General features: G+C 44.0%; 1 protein-coding gene across 1 annotated transcript in view; it reads left to right on the plus strand.

Moving 5' to 3' along the window:
* The window catches only part of LOC118387803 (neurogenic locus notch homolog protein 1-like), a 58,249-nt gene that overhangs the window by 17,996 nt on the left and 21,288 nt on the right, over nucleotides 1-18,965 (plus strand). Inside the window, exons 4-15 of the mRNA XM_035776523.1 lie at nucleotides 629-967; nucleotides 8,981-9,103; nucleotides 9,247-9,480; nucleotides 9,773-9,928; nucleotides 10,252-10,437; nucleotides 10,678-10,791; nucleotides 13,442-13,555; nucleotides 13,948-14,181; nucleotides 14,403-14,513; nucleotides 15,494-15,686; nucleotides 15,772-15,917; nucleotides 18,458-18,571. Coding sequence (XP_035632416.1) covers nucleotides 629-967; nucleotides 8,981-9,103; nucleotides 9,247-9,480; nucleotides 9,773-9,928; nucleotides 10,252-10,437; nucleotides 10,678-10,791; nucleotides 13,442-13,555; nucleotides 13,948-14,181; nucleotides 14,403-14,513; nucleotides 15,494-15,686; nucleotides 15,772-15,917; nucleotides 18,458-18,571 — 2,064 coding nt within the window. The remainder of the gene's footprint in view (nucleotides 1-628; nucleotides 968-8,980; nucleotides 9,104-9,246; nucleotides 9,481-9,772; nucleotides 9,929-10,251; nucleotides 10,438-10,677; nucleotides 10,792-13,441; nucleotides 13,556-13,947; nucleotides 14,182-14,402; nucleotides 14,514-15,493; nucleotides 15,687-15,771; nucleotides 15,918-18,457; nucleotides 18,572-18,965) is intronic.

Raw genomic sequence — 18,965 nt, forward strand, 5'->3', positions numbered from 1 at the left:
AAGAGCTTCTCTGGTGTGATGTGATCACATTGGCTGGTGGTAAAAATGCAATAAACGGGTATCTTCTGTTCTCCACACGCCACACACGCACACATGTATTTTGTCAGCATGCCCAATGTTACAATGTTTCTAATCAAATGTATAAATTAAGTTTACGTTTTCCTCTCAATTGAATTTGCATAAATATTGTGATTGGATGATAGCTGTGAGGGTTATTGAATCAGGATCAAATCCTCTGATCTCCTCAAGCTCATTAATGATACAATGTTCATATTTGAAGATTGCCAAAAGGCCAGTCTCTTGTGATAGGAGTGGAATGTAGTAGCTGAACAGAGACTGCAACCAGGCTAATGGGAAACCAAGAAAATAACGTTTATTTTTTCCTTAAATGTGTTCAAAAGCCAGTCAACTATCCTGCACCATTCCCAGGGGGTTGTGGGAAGGTTGTATGCAAAATAACCATAGGACAACCATGCTATCACCAAGCTCTAACATATGGTTTTCAGAACATTATGTGCTAGCTGGGTATGGCCTAAATGAAGTGACCAAATGAAATACTGTTCATGCAGGTATGTTTGATGTTATTTCATTTGTTTTTCTTTGTTGTCATCCTATCCTCCTCCTCTAGGGAAGACATGCCAGATTGCCAACCCCTGTGCATCCAACCCCTGTGCCAACGGTGGACAATGCTCACCCTTCGAGTCCCACTACATCTGCGCATGCCTGCCCGCCTTTCATGGCCAGACCTGCAAGCTGGACGTCAATGAGTGTGCCCAGATGTCGTCACCCTGTCGCAACGGGGGCATGTGTGTGAATGAGGTGGGCTCCTACCACTGCCGCTGCCCCCAGGAGTACACGGGTGCCAACTGCGAGACCCCCTACATGCCCTGCAACCCCTCTCCCTGCCACAGTGGGGGCACTTGCGTGCAGAAGGGGGACACCACCTATGACTGCAGCTGCCTGCCAGGTAACCCTTCACCCCTTTGCTCAAATCTATTAAAATACTTAATCTGTGCCTGTTTGAGCCTGCCTGGCATTGACTTTTCAATCATTTGTGTTTACCAAAGAGGTACTGTAAGGAATTGATTAATAGAGAGCTGTTGTAGCTTGGATGTGATTGGTGGAATTAGGGCATTGCTAGTCTCTGGTTTCTGCTGGCAGGATATTATTGCGCAGACGTTTCCCAGGTAACACATTTAGTTCCTTGGAAGTTGTGGGAACGTACGTTTTTGGTTTCCCATTGGTTCCGGGAACGAAACCATGAGTTTCCTGACCTGTAAAACTGAACTTTTTTAAATGTTCTGTAAACGGAAGGGAAAAATGTTCCTGTTCTGGGAACGTAAATTTATAGATTGCTGGGAGGTTCTGAAAACATGCCTTTAATAACCTTTTAGGGATAGTGAGACGCTAGCGTCTCAAGTGGCCAATAGCCTCGGGAAATGCATAGCGCCAAAGAATTAGCGTAGCCGGCGCTACACAAAACGCTGAAATAAAATATAAAACATGCATTACCTTTGACGAGCTTATTTGTTGGCACTCCAATATGTCCCATAAACGTCACAATTGGTCCTTTTTTCCCCGATTTTAATTCCGTCCATGTATACCCAAAATGTCCCTTTATAAATCAGGTTTGATCTGGAAAAAAACAGCTTTCCAAAACACAACGTCACTACAAAACATTTCAGAAGTTGCCTATAAACTTGGCCAAAATATTTCAAACTACTTTTGTAATACAACTTTAGGTATTTTTAAACGTTAATAATCGATCAAATTGTAGACACGGCAATCTGTATTCGATAGAGAAAGTAAACAAAACATGCACCATTTTCCCTCTTGCGTAACTATCAACAGTGTAACGTTGTTCCAGGATGTGCCTCTTCTTCGTTTCACCAATGATTAACTTCAACCTAATTCCAAAGACGGGTGACATCCTGTGGAAGTCGTAGGAACTCTAAAATGGGCGCTATCTAATTTCCCTTGGCAAAGACAACTGAGGGAACTGTCAGAGGAAAAAAAAAATTCGGAACAGTTTTTCCTTGGGGTTTTGCCTGCTACATAAGTTCTGTTATAGTCACAGACATGATTGAACCCGTTTTAGAAACTTCAGAGTGTTTTCTATCCACACCTACTAATCATATGCATATCATATATTCCTGGCATGAGTAGCAGGAAGTTGAAATTGTGCATGCTATTTATCCAAAAGTGGAAATGCTGCCCCCTATCTCTAAGAAGTTCAATAGAACCATGAGGAAACCTGTAGGAAACGTTATGGCTAACTACTGAAATTCCCACAGAAGAACGTTGTTTCTTAATGTTCTCTGAAATATTTTAGAACATTTTCAAAGTCAAAACAGTTGGAGAACTTTCCTTGAATATTACCAAAATTTAAATGAAATGTAACCATGTTTGAACATTTACGAAAGTAATGAATTACAGAGAAAATATATATATATTTTTGTCAAGTTCCTTAAATGTGCTGAGAATGTTCTAAGGCCAAGCAACTATCCTGCACCATTCCCAGAAAGTTATGCAAAGGTTGTGTGCAAAATAATCATAGGACAAGCATGCTCTCACCAAGCTCTAAGAAACATATGGTTCAATGTACGCTATGTGCTAGCTGGGTTCCCCCTGATAACTACTCACACACACACACACACAAACACATCAAACAGGTTTTCTGTTTCCAAACGGTTTGACAAGCCAATTGGGATTCCCCCTTGGTGGGAGAACTACAGTTGTAGAGCTATTGTGTAAGATGGTGATTAATGGTGGTTATGGTGAAAGTATTACCTCTATACCGGCGGTCACGAGTCATGACCGCAGTCAAATTCCACCTGACCGTTTAGTCACAGTAACTAGGCTTCTCCAAAACTTCGCTCTGATGCTACTGGTGGTCATTACTAGCCTACTAGTGCTTGCTAACTGCCAGTTGCTAATGGCCTGGTACTAATATTAAGCACATTGCTTTCGCTTTACAACAGGAGTATAGCCTTCCTGGTAGGCATGAAAACGATCAAATCTAAATATACAGTGGGGCAAAAACATTATTTAGTCAGCCACCAATTGTGCAAATTCTCCCACTTAAAAAGATGAGGCCTGTAATTTTCATCATAGGTACACTTCAACTATGACAGACAATTTGAGAAAGAAAATCCAGAAAATCACATTGTAGGATTTTTAATGCATTTATTTGCAAATTATGGTGGGAAATAAGTATTTTGTCACCTACAAACAAGTAAGATTTCTGGCTCTCACAGACCTGTAACTTCTTCTTTAAGAGGCTACTCTGTCCACCACTCATTACCTGTATTAATGGCACCTGTTTGAACTTGTTATCAGTATAAAAGACACCTGTCCACAACCTCAAACAGTCACACTCCAAACTCCACTATGGCCAAGACCAAAGAGCTGTCAAAGGACACCAGAAACAAAATTGTAGACCTGCACCAGGCTGGGAAGACTGAATCTGCAATAGGTAAGCAGCTTGGTTTGAAGAAATCCACTGTGGGAGCAATTATTAGGAAATGGAAGACATACAAGACCACTGATAATCTCCCTCGATCTGGGGCTCCACGCAAGATCTCACCACGTGGGGTCAAAATGATCACAAGAACGGTGAGCAAAAATCCCAGAACCACACGGGGGACCTAGTGAATGACCTGCAGAGAGACCTGCAGAGAGCTGTGACCAAAGTAACGCCAAAGTAAAGCCTACCATCAGTAACACATTACGCCGCCAGGGACTTAAATCCTGCAGTGCCAGACGTGTCCCCCTGCTTAAGCCAGTACATGTCCAGGCCCGTCTGAAGTTTGCTAGATAGCATTTGGATGATCCAGAAGAAGATTGGGAGAATGTCATATGGTCAGATGAAACCAAAATATAACTTTTTGGTAAAAACTCAACTCGTCGTGTTTGGAGGACAAAGAATGCTTAGTTGCATCCAAAGAACACCATACCTACTGTGAAGCATGGGGGTGGAAACCTCATGCTTTGGGGCTGTTTTTCTGCAAAGGGACCAGGACGACTGATCCGTGTAAAGGACAGAATGAATGGGGCCATGTATTGTGAGATTTTGAGTGAAAACCTCCTTTCATCAGCAAGTATATGAAACGTGGCTGGGCCTTTCAGCATGACAATGATCCCAAACACACCGCCCGGGCAACGAAGGAGTGGCTTCGTAAGAAGCATTTCAAGGTCCTGGAGTGGCCTAGCCAGTCTCCAGATCTCAACCCCATAGAAAATCTTTGGATGGAGTTGAAAGTCCGTGTAGCCCAGCAACAGCCCCAAAACATCACTGCTCTAGAGGAGATCTGCATGGAGGAATGGGCCAAAATACCAGCAACAGTGTGTGAACCTTGTGAAGACCTCTGTCATTGCCAACAAAGAGTATATAACAAAGTATTGAGAAACTTTTGTTATTGACCAAATACTTATTTTCCACCATAATTTGCAAATAAATTCATTAAAAATCCTACAATGTGATTTTCTGGATATTTTTTCTAATTTTGTCCATCATTGTTTAAGTGTACCTAGGATGAAAATTACAGGCCCCTCTCATCTTTAAGTGGGAGAACTTGCACAATTGGTGGCTGACTAAATACTTTTTTGTCCCACTGTATTTGATTCTTCAAAGTAGCCACCCTTTGCCTTGATGACAGCTTTGCACACTCTTGGAATTCTCTGAACCAACTTCATGAGGAATACTTTAACAACATTCATGAAGGAGTTCCCACATATGCTGAGCACTTGTTGGCTGCTTTTCCTTCACTTTGCGGTTCAACCCATCCCAAACCATCTCAATTGGGTTGAGGTCAGATGATTGTGGAGGCCAGGTCATCTGATGCAGCACTCCATCAATCTCCTTCTTGGACAAATAGCCCTTACACAGCCTGGAGGTGTGTTTTGGGTCATTGTCCCGTTGAAAAACAAAAGCAAATCAGATGGGATGGCGTAATGTTGCAGAATGCTGTGGTAGCCATGCTGTTTAAATGTGCCATGAATTCGAAATAAATCACAGTGTCACCAGCAAAGCACCTTCACACCTCCTCCATGCTTCATGGTGGGAACTACACATGCAGAGATCATCTGTTAAATTACTCTGCATCTCACAAAGACACGGCGGTTGGAACCAAAAATCTCATATTTTAGCTCATCAGACCAAAGGACAGATTTCCACCGGTCTAATGTCCATTGCTCGTGTTTCTTGGCCCAAGCAAGTCTCTTCTTATTATTGGTGTCCTTTAGTAGTGGTTTCTTTGCAACATCTCAATTGGGATTAGGTCTGGACTTTGACTAGGCCATTCCAAAACTTCAAATTTGTTGCATTTTAGCCATTTTCATGTAGACTTGATTGTGTGTTTTGGATCATTGTCTTGCTGCATGACCCAGCTGCGCTTCAGCTTTAGCTCACAAACATTATGAAAGGCCTGATTGGTGGAGTGCTGCAGAGATGGTTGTCCTTCTGGAAGATGGTTGTCCTTCTCCTATCTCCACAGAGGAGCTCTAGAGCTCTATCAGAGTGGCCATTGGGTTCTTGGTCACCTCTCTCACCAAGGTCCCTCTCCCCTGATTGCTCAGTTTGTGCGGGTGGCCAGCTTTAGGAAGAGTCTTGCTGGTTCCAAACTTCTTCCATTTAAGAATGATGGAGGCCACTGTTTTCTCGGGGGACCTTCAATGCTGCAGAAATGTGTTGGTACCCTTCCTCAGATCGGTGCCTCGACACAAACCTGTCTCAGAGCTCTACGAACAATTCCTTCGACCTCATTACTTGGTTTTTGCTCGGACATGCGCTGTCAACTGTGGGACTTTATATAAACAGGTGTGTGCCTTTCCAAATCATGTCCAATCAATTAAATAAACCACATGATAAATGGAAATAGGATGCACCTGAGCTCAATTTCGAGTCTCATAACAAAGGGTCTGCATACTTATGTAAATAACGTATTTCTGTTTTTTATGCTTAACAAATTTGCAAACATTTTTAAAAACCTGTTTTTGCTTTGTCAGTATGTGATATTGTGTGTAGATGGATGAAAAATATTGAAGTCAGAAGTTTACAAACACTTAGGTCATTAAACTCGTTTTTCAACCACTTCAACCATTTCTTGTTAACAAACTATAGTTTTGGCAAGTCGGTTAGGACATCTACTTTGTGCATGACACAAGTAATTTTTCCAACAATTGTTTACAGACAGATTATTTCACTGTATCACAATTCCAGTGGGTCAGAAGTTTACATACACTAAGTCGACTGTGCCTTCTAAACAGCTTGGAAAATTCCAGAAAATTGTGTCTGGACTTTAGAAGCTTCTGATAGGCTAATTGACATAATTTGAGTCAATTGGAGGTGTACCTGTGGATGTATTTCAAGGCCTACCTTCAAACCCAGTGCCTCTTTGCTTGACATCATGGGAAAATCAAAAGAAATCAGCCAAGACCCCAGAGAAAAAGTTGTAGATTTCCACAAGTCTGGTTCATCCTTGGGAGCAATTTCCAAATGCCTAAATGTCCCACGTTCATCTGTACAAATAATGGTACGCAAGTATAAACACCATGGGACCACGCAGCCGTCATACCGCTCAGGATGAAGACGCGTTCTGTCTCCTAGAGATGAACGTACTTTGGTGCATTAAGAGCTAATCAATCTCAGAACAACAGCAAAGGAATATGCTGGCTGGAGGAAACTGGTACCAAAGTATCTATATCCACAGTAAAACGAGTCCTATATCGACATAACCTGGAAGGTTGCTCAGCAAGAAAGAGGCCACTGCTCCAAAACCGCCCCAAAAAAATCCAGACTACGGTTTGCAACTGCACATGGGGACAAAGCTCATACTTTTTGGAGAAATGTCCTCTGGTTTGATGAAACTAAAATAGAACTGTTTTGCCATATTGACCATTGTTATGTTTGGAGGAAATGGGGGGGATGCTTGCAAGCCGAAGAACACCATCCCAACCATGAAGCACGGGGGTGGCAGCTTCATGTTGTGTGGGTGCTATGCTGCAGAGGGGAAAGGTGCACTTCACAAAATAGATGGTATCATGAGAGGGGGAAATGATGTGCATATATTGAAGCAACATCTCAAGACATCAGTCAGGAAGCTTGGTCACACATGGATCACCCAAATGGACAATGACCCCAAGCATACTTTCAAAATTGTGGCAAATTGGCTTAAGGACAACAGTCAAGGTATTGGTGTGGCCATCACAAAGCCCTGACCTCAATCCTATAGAACATTTGTGGGCAGAACTGAAAATGCGTGTGCAAGCAAGGAGGTCTACAAAACTGACTCAGTTACACCAGCTCTGTCAGGAGGAATGGGCCAAAATTCACCCAACTTATTGTGGAAGGCTACCCAAAACGTTTGACCCAAGTTAAACAATGTAAAGGCAATGCTACCAAATATTAATTGAGTGTATGTAAACTTCTGACCCACTGGGAATGTGATGAAAGAAATAAAAGCTGAAATAGAATGATTTATCTACTATTATTCTGAAAATTCTTAAAATAAAGTGGTGATCCTAACTGACAGGGAATTTTTACTAGGATTAAATGTCAGGAATTGTGATAATCTGAGTTTAAATGTATTTGGCTAAGGTGTATGTAAACTTCTGACTTCAACTGTATATTGAATCAATTTTTAGAAAAGGCTGTAACGTAACAATGTGGAAAAAATTAAATGCTTTCCGAATGCACTGTAATTTTGGCATTTAATTCAATATACTTTAGGAAAAGATTCTCCTAGCCTTATGGCCTCGCTGCTTATGCTTGCATATTAAAAACGTAGGCATTTAGGAGGACCTGTTTCTTTGTTAACTGCGCAACACAGAATAGCTGCATGTGCACATTCCCTCGGAAATCTTTTGGAGAAAATATCCTTTCTATTTTATTCAGCTATGTTCAACTGTATTCTTCATCCTATAAAATAATATACAATTCTAAACAAATCTTGTCTGTTAAATGAACTGTTTAGCCCACAGCCATATGGCATAGCCTGATCAGGACCTAACATAAGGACAACTCAGAATATTATATTCTGTTTTTCTGAAATAGATTACATTTTCTTCATATCATGTTTCTTTAATCCTGTCTAAAATAATGGATTAATTGTGATGGTGTAGTCTATATTAAATGGATTCATGTAATTGTTCTGTATCAGTGGTTTGTAGGCTATTCATGGTAGCCAGGAGATGCTAAATGTGTTTATGGCAATTATTGGTCAATTACCGTGAGGCCGGCAGTTATTTGCATGCCAATCACCGGCTGAAAAGAATGTCATGACCGCCACAGCCCTAATGGTGGTTCATGCATGGTGGTTGTGTCTGTTTGTGGCTCTGCTGTGGAGTTCTGCATGCAGCTGCCGAGACTCCCTCATTCCCAGCGGCTCAGAAACAGATGGTATTCCCAGATTTTTCCTTCATTCCTTCCTCCTGATGATAGTGAAGCATGCAGTTGGTGTTGTTGGCCTAAAGGTTGAGATTTCAGTGGGAATCAAAGTTCAGTCACCCGTAGACCAATCCCAAAGGTTCTGAGTGAAGGACGGTTTGGATAAATGTGTGTGTGCATGCATTTTAACATATAACTAAGAGTTAAAATGTAACCCACGGCGTGCCACTCTCGTGTATCTTTGTGATAGAATGCAGACAGAGAGTGAGGCGAGCAGGAAACCTATGCCGCTTTGGGTTGATCGTTAACCTGAGTTTTGATTTGTAAAACGGCTACACACTACGCAGGGAGCCTTTTGAAGCGTACAGGGAGGTAGGCTGTAGATTCAAGCAGATGGCCATGGGAATATGCAGATCTTATCTCTGGTTATAAAGGATTGTAACAATAAGAAGAAAGGTAGGTCTGAATTATGTGTAGTGAAATTGTTACTGGTTTCTATGAATGACATGTCTCTTTTTCCCTTTTCTTTCCCTATTGTCTCTTCTTTCTCCCCCTCTCTCAACTCTCAACGCTCTCTCTCTCACTCACTCTCAGGATTTACAAGTCAGAATTGTGATCACAACATTGATGACTGCCCAGGCCACAACTGTCAGAATGGTGGCTTGTGTGTGGATGGGGTCAACACCTACAACTGCCAGTGCCCCCCTCACTTTACAGGTAACCTTTATACCAAACCCCCCAATCTTCAAGATGGACAAAGTCTCTGGAAATAAATTAACTCGAGATTCCACCCACATTGGCCCTATATCAATCTCTTATGGCCCCCCTGCATAATGTAATCGTTGCCCTCTGCTCTCTAGGCCAGTTCTGTACCGAGAATGTGGATGAGTGTGAGATGATGCCAAACACGTGCCAGAACGGCGGTACGTGCCACGACACCTATGGCAGCTTCCACTGTGTCTGTGTCAATGGCTGGACGGGCGATGACTGCAGTGAGAACATCGACGACTGTGCCAGCGCAGCCTGTTATCACGGCGCCACATGCCACGACCGCGTAGCCTCCTTCTTCTGCGAGTGTCCACATGGGCGCACAGGTACTACGACCTCACCTGTCCCACACAAACCACACACACACACATTGGAGGAAGATTAAAAATAAGAAACTGTTGAGAGCTTTGCACACCAGGCCAAACTGGACTGATGTGGCCTGGTTACACCCCCATGATAGTTGCTTGACAATATTGAGAGACTATTTTCAGGTTGGCGCTTCACAATGTTAGTTGATGAGGTGAGTCAATTCTCCCCCTTTACAATAGAAAGCATTTTGTGCCCCTGGAAATGCACTACCGAAAAAAATCCCATTCATCATAATTTGTCTTTCCTCAGGTTTACTGTGTCATCTTGATGATGCCTGCATCAGTAACCCGTGTCAGAAAGGCTCTAACTGTGACACCAATCCTGTCAACGGGAAAGCCATCTGTACCTGCCCTCCAGGTTACACTGGCTCTGCATGCAACCAGGACATTGATGAGTGTTCCTTAGGTGAGTGATTTCTCTCTCTGCTCCTCTCTCATCTCTATAGAAAGATACCCGTCTCTGAACATTCAGGATGACAAACTCTGCCAATGTGCAATTTACCAAACACTCCCTTGAGCAATTTTCAATTAGACTAACTTGGATACATAAAGGTTAAATAAAAATAAATAAATGTCAGTGTGACGCGTATGCATTTTGGTAGTATTTTGGCATTAAAACACTGAAGTGCTGGATCTTTATATCTACCTCTTGTATTAATGATAGAGAAATTGCACAGGGTGAAAGTGGGGATATAAGTGGTGATGTATATCCTGTGTTTGACGTTTCAGGTGCCAACCCTTGCGAGCACGGTGGGCGCTGCCTGAACACTAAAGGCTCGTTCCAGTGCAAGTGTCTCCAGGGTTACGAGGGCCCGCGGTGTGAGATGGATGTCAACGAGTGCATGTCCAACCCCTGTCAGAACGATGCCACATGCCTGGACCAAATTGGAGGATTCCACTGCATCTGCATGCCAGGTACGATGACACATTGAGGGGGATATTTAGGTTTGTAACACTGTCTTACTGACATAGACACTTTGACATGTTGTTAGGTGTAAGAATAATTGTTCATGATTGGAGTTCAGTTCTCTGCCCCTGCTACACAAGACAATACTAGCTATCTAAAAATGGCTAAACATTTGAGCCTGTGAACTCAAAGTAATGACCTGAAACTGTTTCTGTAATATTGTCATAAACGTGTGTGTGTGTGTTCAGGTTATGAGGGGGTGTTTTGCCAGATCAACACTGACGAGTGTGCCAGCATGCCCTGTCTGAACAACGGGAAGTGCATTGACAGGATCAACTCCTTCCACTGCGAGTGCCACAAAGGTGAGAGAGATGGCCCAGAGAGAGAGAGTTGGTGGGAGGAAGGAATGAAAGGAGGAATGGAGGAAGGAAGGTGTACAGGGAGAGAGGGTTGGAGGAGTAGATGGAGGGTGGGGGTCCTCAGCTCCTGATAGGTTTGGGTGGAAGTGGGGTCACTGGAGGGTGAAGTAAAGTGAATGATTACCGTGTGTGTGTGTGTGTGTGTGTTTTGTGACGGTTTTGACTTGAGGTGATTATTTATAGGGGTGTCATGTAGGTTGTGCCTACCAGAGAAAACATTGGTTTATCCTTTCGGTTTGGGAGGGAATGAGTCCCATCTGGTCCGTCAAGTCTACACCAATACAAAGGTCAGGATGGAAATAAACTTTTCATAAACCCTTAAAACATTGGAAAGAACTTCAAAAACAACTATATTCAGGAAAAGGAGTAAAGGAGTTCAGGGAACTCAAGTCACTTTTGTCACGCAATGTTTGTCCATTCATTCAAGTGTAGCGTAAACCCAGTATTAATCATACAATCAAAATAACAAGTATTTTACCACAGAACTTTAAAGCGTATCAACTCTTACTAAGTCCTCAACTACAACTAACTACATAAATCATCACAGTATACATCACATCAAAACAAATGAAACACCATATGCAAAAAGGTTGTGGTCAGTCAGACAATCCAATCCGCCAACAGATCTCCAGCGGAGAAAGGCCACGAAGAACGGAGAGGCGTAGTCCACGGACGCAAAGAGTGGATCCGATCCTGGGTAAACTCTATTAGGCTACAAAACACACTTTAAAGGCAACAAAACAACCGGAATAGAGAAGCTCCGGAACTGAGGGTTGAACACATCCGCAGTCACGTCTCCATCACAACCCCACTTTTGCGCAGCTGATGCTGGCTATTTAATTGGGAATTAAAGGGAAAGCGCCCTATTGGAAGGAGAAGCACTGAGACGGTTCAGAGAAATTCAGGGCCGTGTGTGTGTGTGTGTGTGTGTGTGTGTGTGTGTGTTTAATAATTTTCTGAGGTTGACTAGTGTAGGCATTTCTGATGAGGGCAGGGAGGGTGGTAATAACAAGATCACCTGGACATCAGCATAATTAGCAGGCAAAACAGTTTGCATAAGACCTTAGCGCCCAAAGAGGGGGGTATAAGGGGTGGTGGGGTGTGCAAGTGTGTATTTGGAGCTCCTGCTATATGGGTTGTGTGTGTGTGTTGAGGGGGGTGTCGTTATAAAGTTCAGGGTCCTCCAGACCTACTTTAGATCCAAATTAGTTTAACCTTTTTCCGTTTTTCCCTCCTCTAACTCATACACTTTAGAGCCACAATAAAGGCTGGATTATGTTTGAAAGATGTGGTAAAATAATTAAGAGCGCAATTACATTCAGATAACGTTAGATATCTTTTAGGCGTACATTATAACTTTAGCATATTTAAGTTACCTTAGGACAAACCAGGCATCAATACCTTAGGACAAACCAGGCTATCAATATGCAAATCATTACATGAGGTAGAACAAATTCCGACTGAAAATTGTTAATTCACTGGGGAGTTGCTTGCCAACTCCCCAGTGCATTGTTCTGAGATTCCTTTCTTAATTTTTTTTCATGCTAAGGCGTCAATTTCAGAATGAAACAGGCTATTAGTGCACTTTCAGAGAAAAACCCAATAAAACATACTCAACTAAAAGGAAAATGTCTACATTTGTGCTGTTTCTAAACATTGTTCTGCTATAAAAAAAAAAACTACTGTATGAGCATTTGGCTTGAAGAGACAATTCTGTTTAGATTGTACTGCTTGCAGGGGTGAAAATCTAGTGGTCGCGTACGAGACGTGAGAAATGTGCATCTTTACATGACAGTAATATGTTTATACGTTGGTATTATTTGATAACTCTTTAATATATCATAGTGTAAAGGCTTTCCAAGACAACACAGGATTTGAATCTAAAAAAAAAATGTCCCGGGCCTCCAGAGTGCCACAGCGGTCTAAGGCACTGCATCACAGTGCTTGAGGCATCACGACAGACCCAGGTTCGATCACAGGCTGTGTCACCGCCGGCCGTGACCGGGAGACCCATAAGACGGCGCACAATTTGCGAGGGTTTGGCCGGCCATCGTGCACTAGTGACACCTGTGGCAGGCCGGGCGCCTGCAAGCTGACTTCGGTCGCCAGCTGGATGGTGTTTCCTCCGACACATTTGTGCGGCTGGCTTCCGGGTTAAGCGAGCAGTGTGTCAAGAAGCAGTGCAGCTTGGCAGGGTTGTGTTTCGGACGAGGCATGGCTCTCGAACCTTCGCCTCTCTCGAGTCGGTAGGGGAGTTGGATGTCATAAGGTGAATGCACCAATTTGTAAGTCGCTCTGGATAAGAGCGTATGCTAAATGACTTAAATGTAAATGTAAATGAGTTGCAGCAATGGGACAAGACTGTACCTACCAACTGGATATCATGAAATTGGGGAGAAAAGGGGGTAAAAGTAGTACAAAAATAAATAAATAAAACTGACCCCAGATGTGTAGCTCACAAATCATGTTAGATGTACATACACTTGGATTCGATACGAGACAAATAACAAAACTGTAAGAATAGCAAAACAGCACAGAAAACAACAACAAAAAGGTAAATGGCTGATATATGTATATATTCTTCCCTGTCCAGGCTTCTCTGGTGGTCTATGTCAGGTTGACATCGATGAGTGTGCCAGCACGCCCTGCATGAACGGAGCCAAGTGTACCGACGGCCCTAACAAATACTCATGTGAATGCACTGAAGGTACAGTCGGCTTGCACATGGTCAGAACGGTTTGAGGCTCAATTTTTGTGTTTAAATTAATACACTTTATAGGGTGGTTACATGAACCAAGGCCAAGCCTACTCCTGTTCATCGATAGGCTTCCTTTGGTTCGGTGGAATTTCCCCCTCTATAAGACCTCATCATCCTAGAACATAAGCTATGTTCTGATTCTCTACCCTTATTCTGAAATGTGCTCTCATACACTCCCTTTCATGGATTTAAAATACATGGATTGGTTTGAGGAATATGGTGGAAACTCCTTCCAGCTATGTTTGCACCAATCCAATGCTTTTGAAATGCACGAGGGGGAGTGAACGAGGGCACACTTCTGGAGAAAGGTTTCGAACTCTCTACCTTCTCCTCCTTTCCAGGTTACTCTGGACATCACTGTGAGACTGACATCAACGAGTGTTACTCTGACCCCTGTCACTATGGCACGTGTAAGGACGGCCTGGCCACCTTCACCTGCTACTGTCACCCTGGTTACACGGGCCGCCTGTGTGAGACCAACATCAATGAGTGTCTGAGCCAGCCATGTCAGAACGGAGGCACCTGTCAGGACAGGGAGAACACTTACATCTGCACCTGCCCCAAGGGCACTGCAGGTAAAAGAACTCACACACACACACACACACACACACACACACACACACACACAGAGATACGCATCCACACAGGAAGACATACACACATATACAGACATACGCATGCACACACCATACTACAATCCTACATATTTTCCAACACAGGCAGCCACATCCAGGCATATGTGTGAAGCTCTGCCAGTGTTAGTAACATTGTACCCCCTATTTTGGTTGTTTGACAGGCTTTAACTGTGAGGTGAATCTGGATGACTGTAAGAGCAAGCCCTGTGACTACGGGAGGTGCATTGACAAGATCAACAGCTATGAGTGTGCATGTGAGCCAGGTTACGCAGGTGAGCACTGGGTCGACGGGAGAATCTGGGGCAGGTGGAAGAAAGGTGGAAGGGAGAGGGACAGGTGGCCAGTGAGCTGACTGAAAAAGAAGTGGTGTCACATTCGCTGTGTGGGACAAGGCGGGAGAACAGAGAGGCAGCCCCAAACCTGATACACACACACATGCAACTTCTCTCTCACACAGTGTGTGTGTGTGTGTGTGTGTGTGTGTGTGTGTGTGTGTGTGTGTGTGTGTGTGTGTGTGTGTGTGTGTGTGTGTGTGTGTGTGTGTGTGTGTGTGTGTGTGTGTGTGTGTGTGTGTGTGTGTGTCTGTGAATATTTAATAAACTCTTAGGGTTTGCAGGCAAGCTGCTGCTGCCCCCTTGCTCCTCTATCTTTTTGTCCTTTTTCCTCTGTTGTGTGAGTATTGAGGGGCAGGGCTCACAGACAGAGGGCCATTGTAGTTGTAGAGCAGGCAGTTGGTCCCTCCCCTTTCTGATTGATGGGGGGGGGGGGTGTAATTGTTGCTCACCGGGGTGTGAAATGGGGCCTGGCCCTTCTGTTTCTCCTTACCAGCCCTGGGTTAAGGTGGCCCTCCCTCCTCCACAGTTCCCCCTATGAGGCGGGGAGGAGGGGGTGGCGAGAGGCTGTGTGTGTCCCATTGTCACTGGTATAAAATATCTGAGCTTACACCCCCTCAGATCCAGCTGAAACATTCCTTCTCCCTCCTTACCAGAGCACATCTTATTATTCAATGGGTAGGGAGAGGGAAAGGCCTCACTGCTAATCTCCAGTGGCTAGCCAGGCAGCCTCACCCTGCCTCTATATACCCTTTAGTAATGTGGCCCTGTGTGTTGTGCAGACTCCCCCATCACCTCAGCAACTAACAAAGGAATAGAGAGTGAGAGAGGGAGAATAAAACAGTATGTCCAGCTGTGGTTTCTTTAAACAATGGCCATATATAAATCAAAACTCACCCCTTGCTGTGTTGGATTTTCAGGCGCCATGTGCAACATCAATACCGATGAGTGTGCCATCAACCCCTGTCACAATGGTGGCACCTGCATCGATGGCATCAACAGCTTCACATGCCTGTGCCCAGAGGGCTACAGTGACACCACCTGTCTGTTGCAGGTGGACGAGTGTGGCAGCAACCCCTGCATCCATGGTCGCTGCCAGGATCTGCTCAATGGGTGAGCACACACACACGCACACACGCACGCACGCACGCACACACACACACACACGTGCGCTTACCTTTCTCTATCTGTATTCCAGCTACAGGTGTTTCTGTGACTCTGGCTGGGGTGGGCCTAACTGTGACATCAACAACAACGAGTGTGAGTCCAACCCGTGTATGAACGGTGGCACCTGCAAGGATATGACCAGTGGATATGTTTGTAGCTGCCGAGCCGGCTTCAGTGGTCAGTTCAATTCGACGTGTCGTCCCGTACTGTTTCTCACTCTCCCTATCATCTCATTCTCTCTCCCTTTGCCCCTTTCCCCCTCCCTCTCTCCCTCTACTCTACCTTCTGACACCTTGCAAGTTAACACTAGAAGCTTATTACCTAAAATGGATCAATTGAAAGTGTGGGTTCACAGCTCCAATCCAGATGTGTTGGTCATTACTGAGACGTGCTTAAGGAAGGGTGTTTTGAATACTGATGTTAACCTTTCTGGTTATAACCTTTTTCGGCAAGACAGATCTTCCAAAGGTGGTAGAGTGGCAATCTTTACCAAGGATCAACTTCAGTGCTCGGTCGTCTCCACCAAGTCTGTCCCCAAACAATTTGATTTGCTGGTTTTAAGCATTAAACTTTCAAATAGCTCCTTGTTGATTGTTCCTGGGTGTATCGTCCTCCATCAGCACCTGCCAAAAGCTCTCTCCTGGCCCCTTACACTAAGTCTGAATTTGTCCAGAGAGGTGACCTAAACTGGTACATGCTTAAACCACATGACCAAGTCCTAAAGCAATGGGACTCCCTAAATCTTTCTCAGATTATTACCAATCCCACAAGATATGACTCCAAACACCCAGAATAGGCTACTCTCCTCGATTTTATCCTCACAAATAATCCTGATAGGTATCAGTCTGGTGTTTTCTGTAATGACCTTAGTGAACACTGTTTTACAGTCTGTGTTCATAATGGCTGCTCAGTGAAACGACCCGTCCTGATTTGTCATAGACGCTTGCTAAAAACTTTAATGAGCAAGCCTTCCTTCATGAACTGGCCTCTGTATATTGGTATAGAATCAGCTTGATCCCCCTCTGTCAAAGACACTTGGATCATCTTTTTTTAAATATTTTCAGTGGTATTGTTAACAAACACACCCCCATAAGGAAAATGAGAATTAAAAACAGGTTCAGCCCCTGGTTTGACTGTGATCTTGCAGAGTTACTCCACAATAATTGGATTTGGCAAAATGCTTGGCACATGCATACTCAGGCTGACTGGCTCTCTTTCAGGTAAATTAGAAATAAGTGCACTCAGGCCATCCAGAAGGCCAAAGTTAGTTACTTCAAGGAGCAGTTCTCTCTCTGTGGGTCTAACCCCAAGAAGTTCTGGACAACGGTTAAAGACCTGGAGAATAAACCCTCCTCACAGCTCCCCATGTCCCTTAATGTTGATGATGTGGTTGTTACTGACAAGGAGCACATGGCTGAGCTCTTTAATCACCACTTCATTAAGTCAGGATTCCTATTTGACTCAGCCATGCCTCCTTGCCCGTCCAACATTTCCTAATCTCCCACCCCTTCTAATGCGACTATCCCCGACGCTCTTCCCTCTTTTTCCCCATGCCCGTCTACAAAGTTGCTCCCTGCAGGCGGTCACTGAGTCCGAGGTGCTGAAGGAGCTCCTTAAACTTGTCCTCAAAAAACCATCTGTGTCAGATGGTTTAGACCCTTTCTTCTTTAAGGTTACTGCCCCTATCATCGCCAAGCCTATCTCCAACCTTTTTAACACGTCTCTCCTCTCTGGGGAGGTTCTCCATTGCTTGGAAGGCAGCCAGGGTGCGTCCTTTATTTTAAGGGGGAGATCAAGCTGATCCTAACTATTATAGGCCAATTTCTCTTTTGCCCTGTTTATCAAAAGTGTTGGGAACAATTGTCAATGATCAATAATTTATAGATCGGCAGGGAAGGGTGCTCTCGAGCCGCTAGATGGTCTTTACCATTCGGCCATCAGATTTGCCACCAATGCTCCTTATAGGACACATCACATGACTGCACTCTATACTCTTCTGTAAACTGGGTATCTCTCTATACTTGTCGCAAGACCCACTGGTTGATGCTTATTTATAAAACCCTCTTAGGCCTCACTCTCCCCCTTATCTGAGATATCTACTGCAGCCCTCATCCTCCACATACAACACCCGTTCTGCCAGTCACATTCGGTTAAAGGTCCCCAAAGCACACACATCCCCGGGTCGCTCCTCTTTTCAGTTTGCTGTAGCTAGCGACTGGAACGAGCTGCAAAAGCACTTAAACTGGACAGTTTTCTCAATCTCTTCATTCAAAGACTCAATCATGGTTACTGACAGTTGTGGCTGCTCCGCGTGATTTATTGGTGTCTCTACCTTCTTGCCCTTTGTGCTGTTGTTTGTGCCCAATAATGTTTGTATCATGTTTTGTGCTGCTGCCATGCTGTGTTGTCATGTGTTGCTACCATGCTATGTTGTTGTCTTAGGTCTCACTTTATGTAGTGTCTCTCTTGTCGTGATGTGTGTTTTGTTCTATATTTTTATTTATTTTTTATATTCCTGCCCCCGTCCCCGCAGGCGGCTTTTTGGTAGGCCGTCATTGTAAATAGGAATTTGTTCTAAACTGACATGCCTAGTTGAATATAAATAAATAAAAACCCTCTCAATGGCGCAACTCTGAGTTTGTGTGTGGTGGATATCATCCCGAGTAAATCTGCGACTCTAACCCATGTGTGTTCTCTAATCCCCGGCCATGCCTTAGGACCTAACTGCCAAACTAACATCAACGAGTGTGCCTCCAACCCCTGCCTGAACCAGGGCACCTGCATTGACGATGTGGCCGGCTACAAGTGCAACTGCTTACTGCCCTATACCGGTATGAGAACGTATTGATTTTCCCGGAGCCATATAGGCCTAAAGAGATGGGTACAGTAGACTTATGGCTCTGGTTTTGGTTTGGCCCTCTACTCAGAAAGCCCTGTAGGGCTCCAGAATAGAAGACTTCTTGAACAATGGTATAAAAAGACATTTCTAGCAGACTTTTAGTGTTATTTCAGAAAAAAATTGGTTGACTAATGACCACTAACTGTGTGGAAACAGGCCTTATGATTTGTTCCTCTCTATCGTTTGTGGAAAAATCCACCCTGTCTACCATGTTGTGATAAGTGTGTGTGTGTGTGTGTGTGTGTGTGTGTGTGTGTGAGGACAAGGAACTGGAGCCCGTGGCCACTTCCTCTTCCTGTCTCTGGGCTAAACAATAGCAGGAAACA

Source organism: Oncorhynchus keta, unplaced genomic scaffold, assembly GCF_023373465.1.
Source record: "Oncorhynchus keta strain PuntledgeMale-10-30-2019 unplaced genomic scaffold, Oket_V2 Un_contig_1083_pilon_pilon, whole genome shotgun sequence".
Classification (NCBI taxonomy): Eukaryota; Metazoa; Chordata; class Actinopteri; order Salmoniformes; family Salmonidae; genus Oncorhynchus; species Oncorhynchus keta.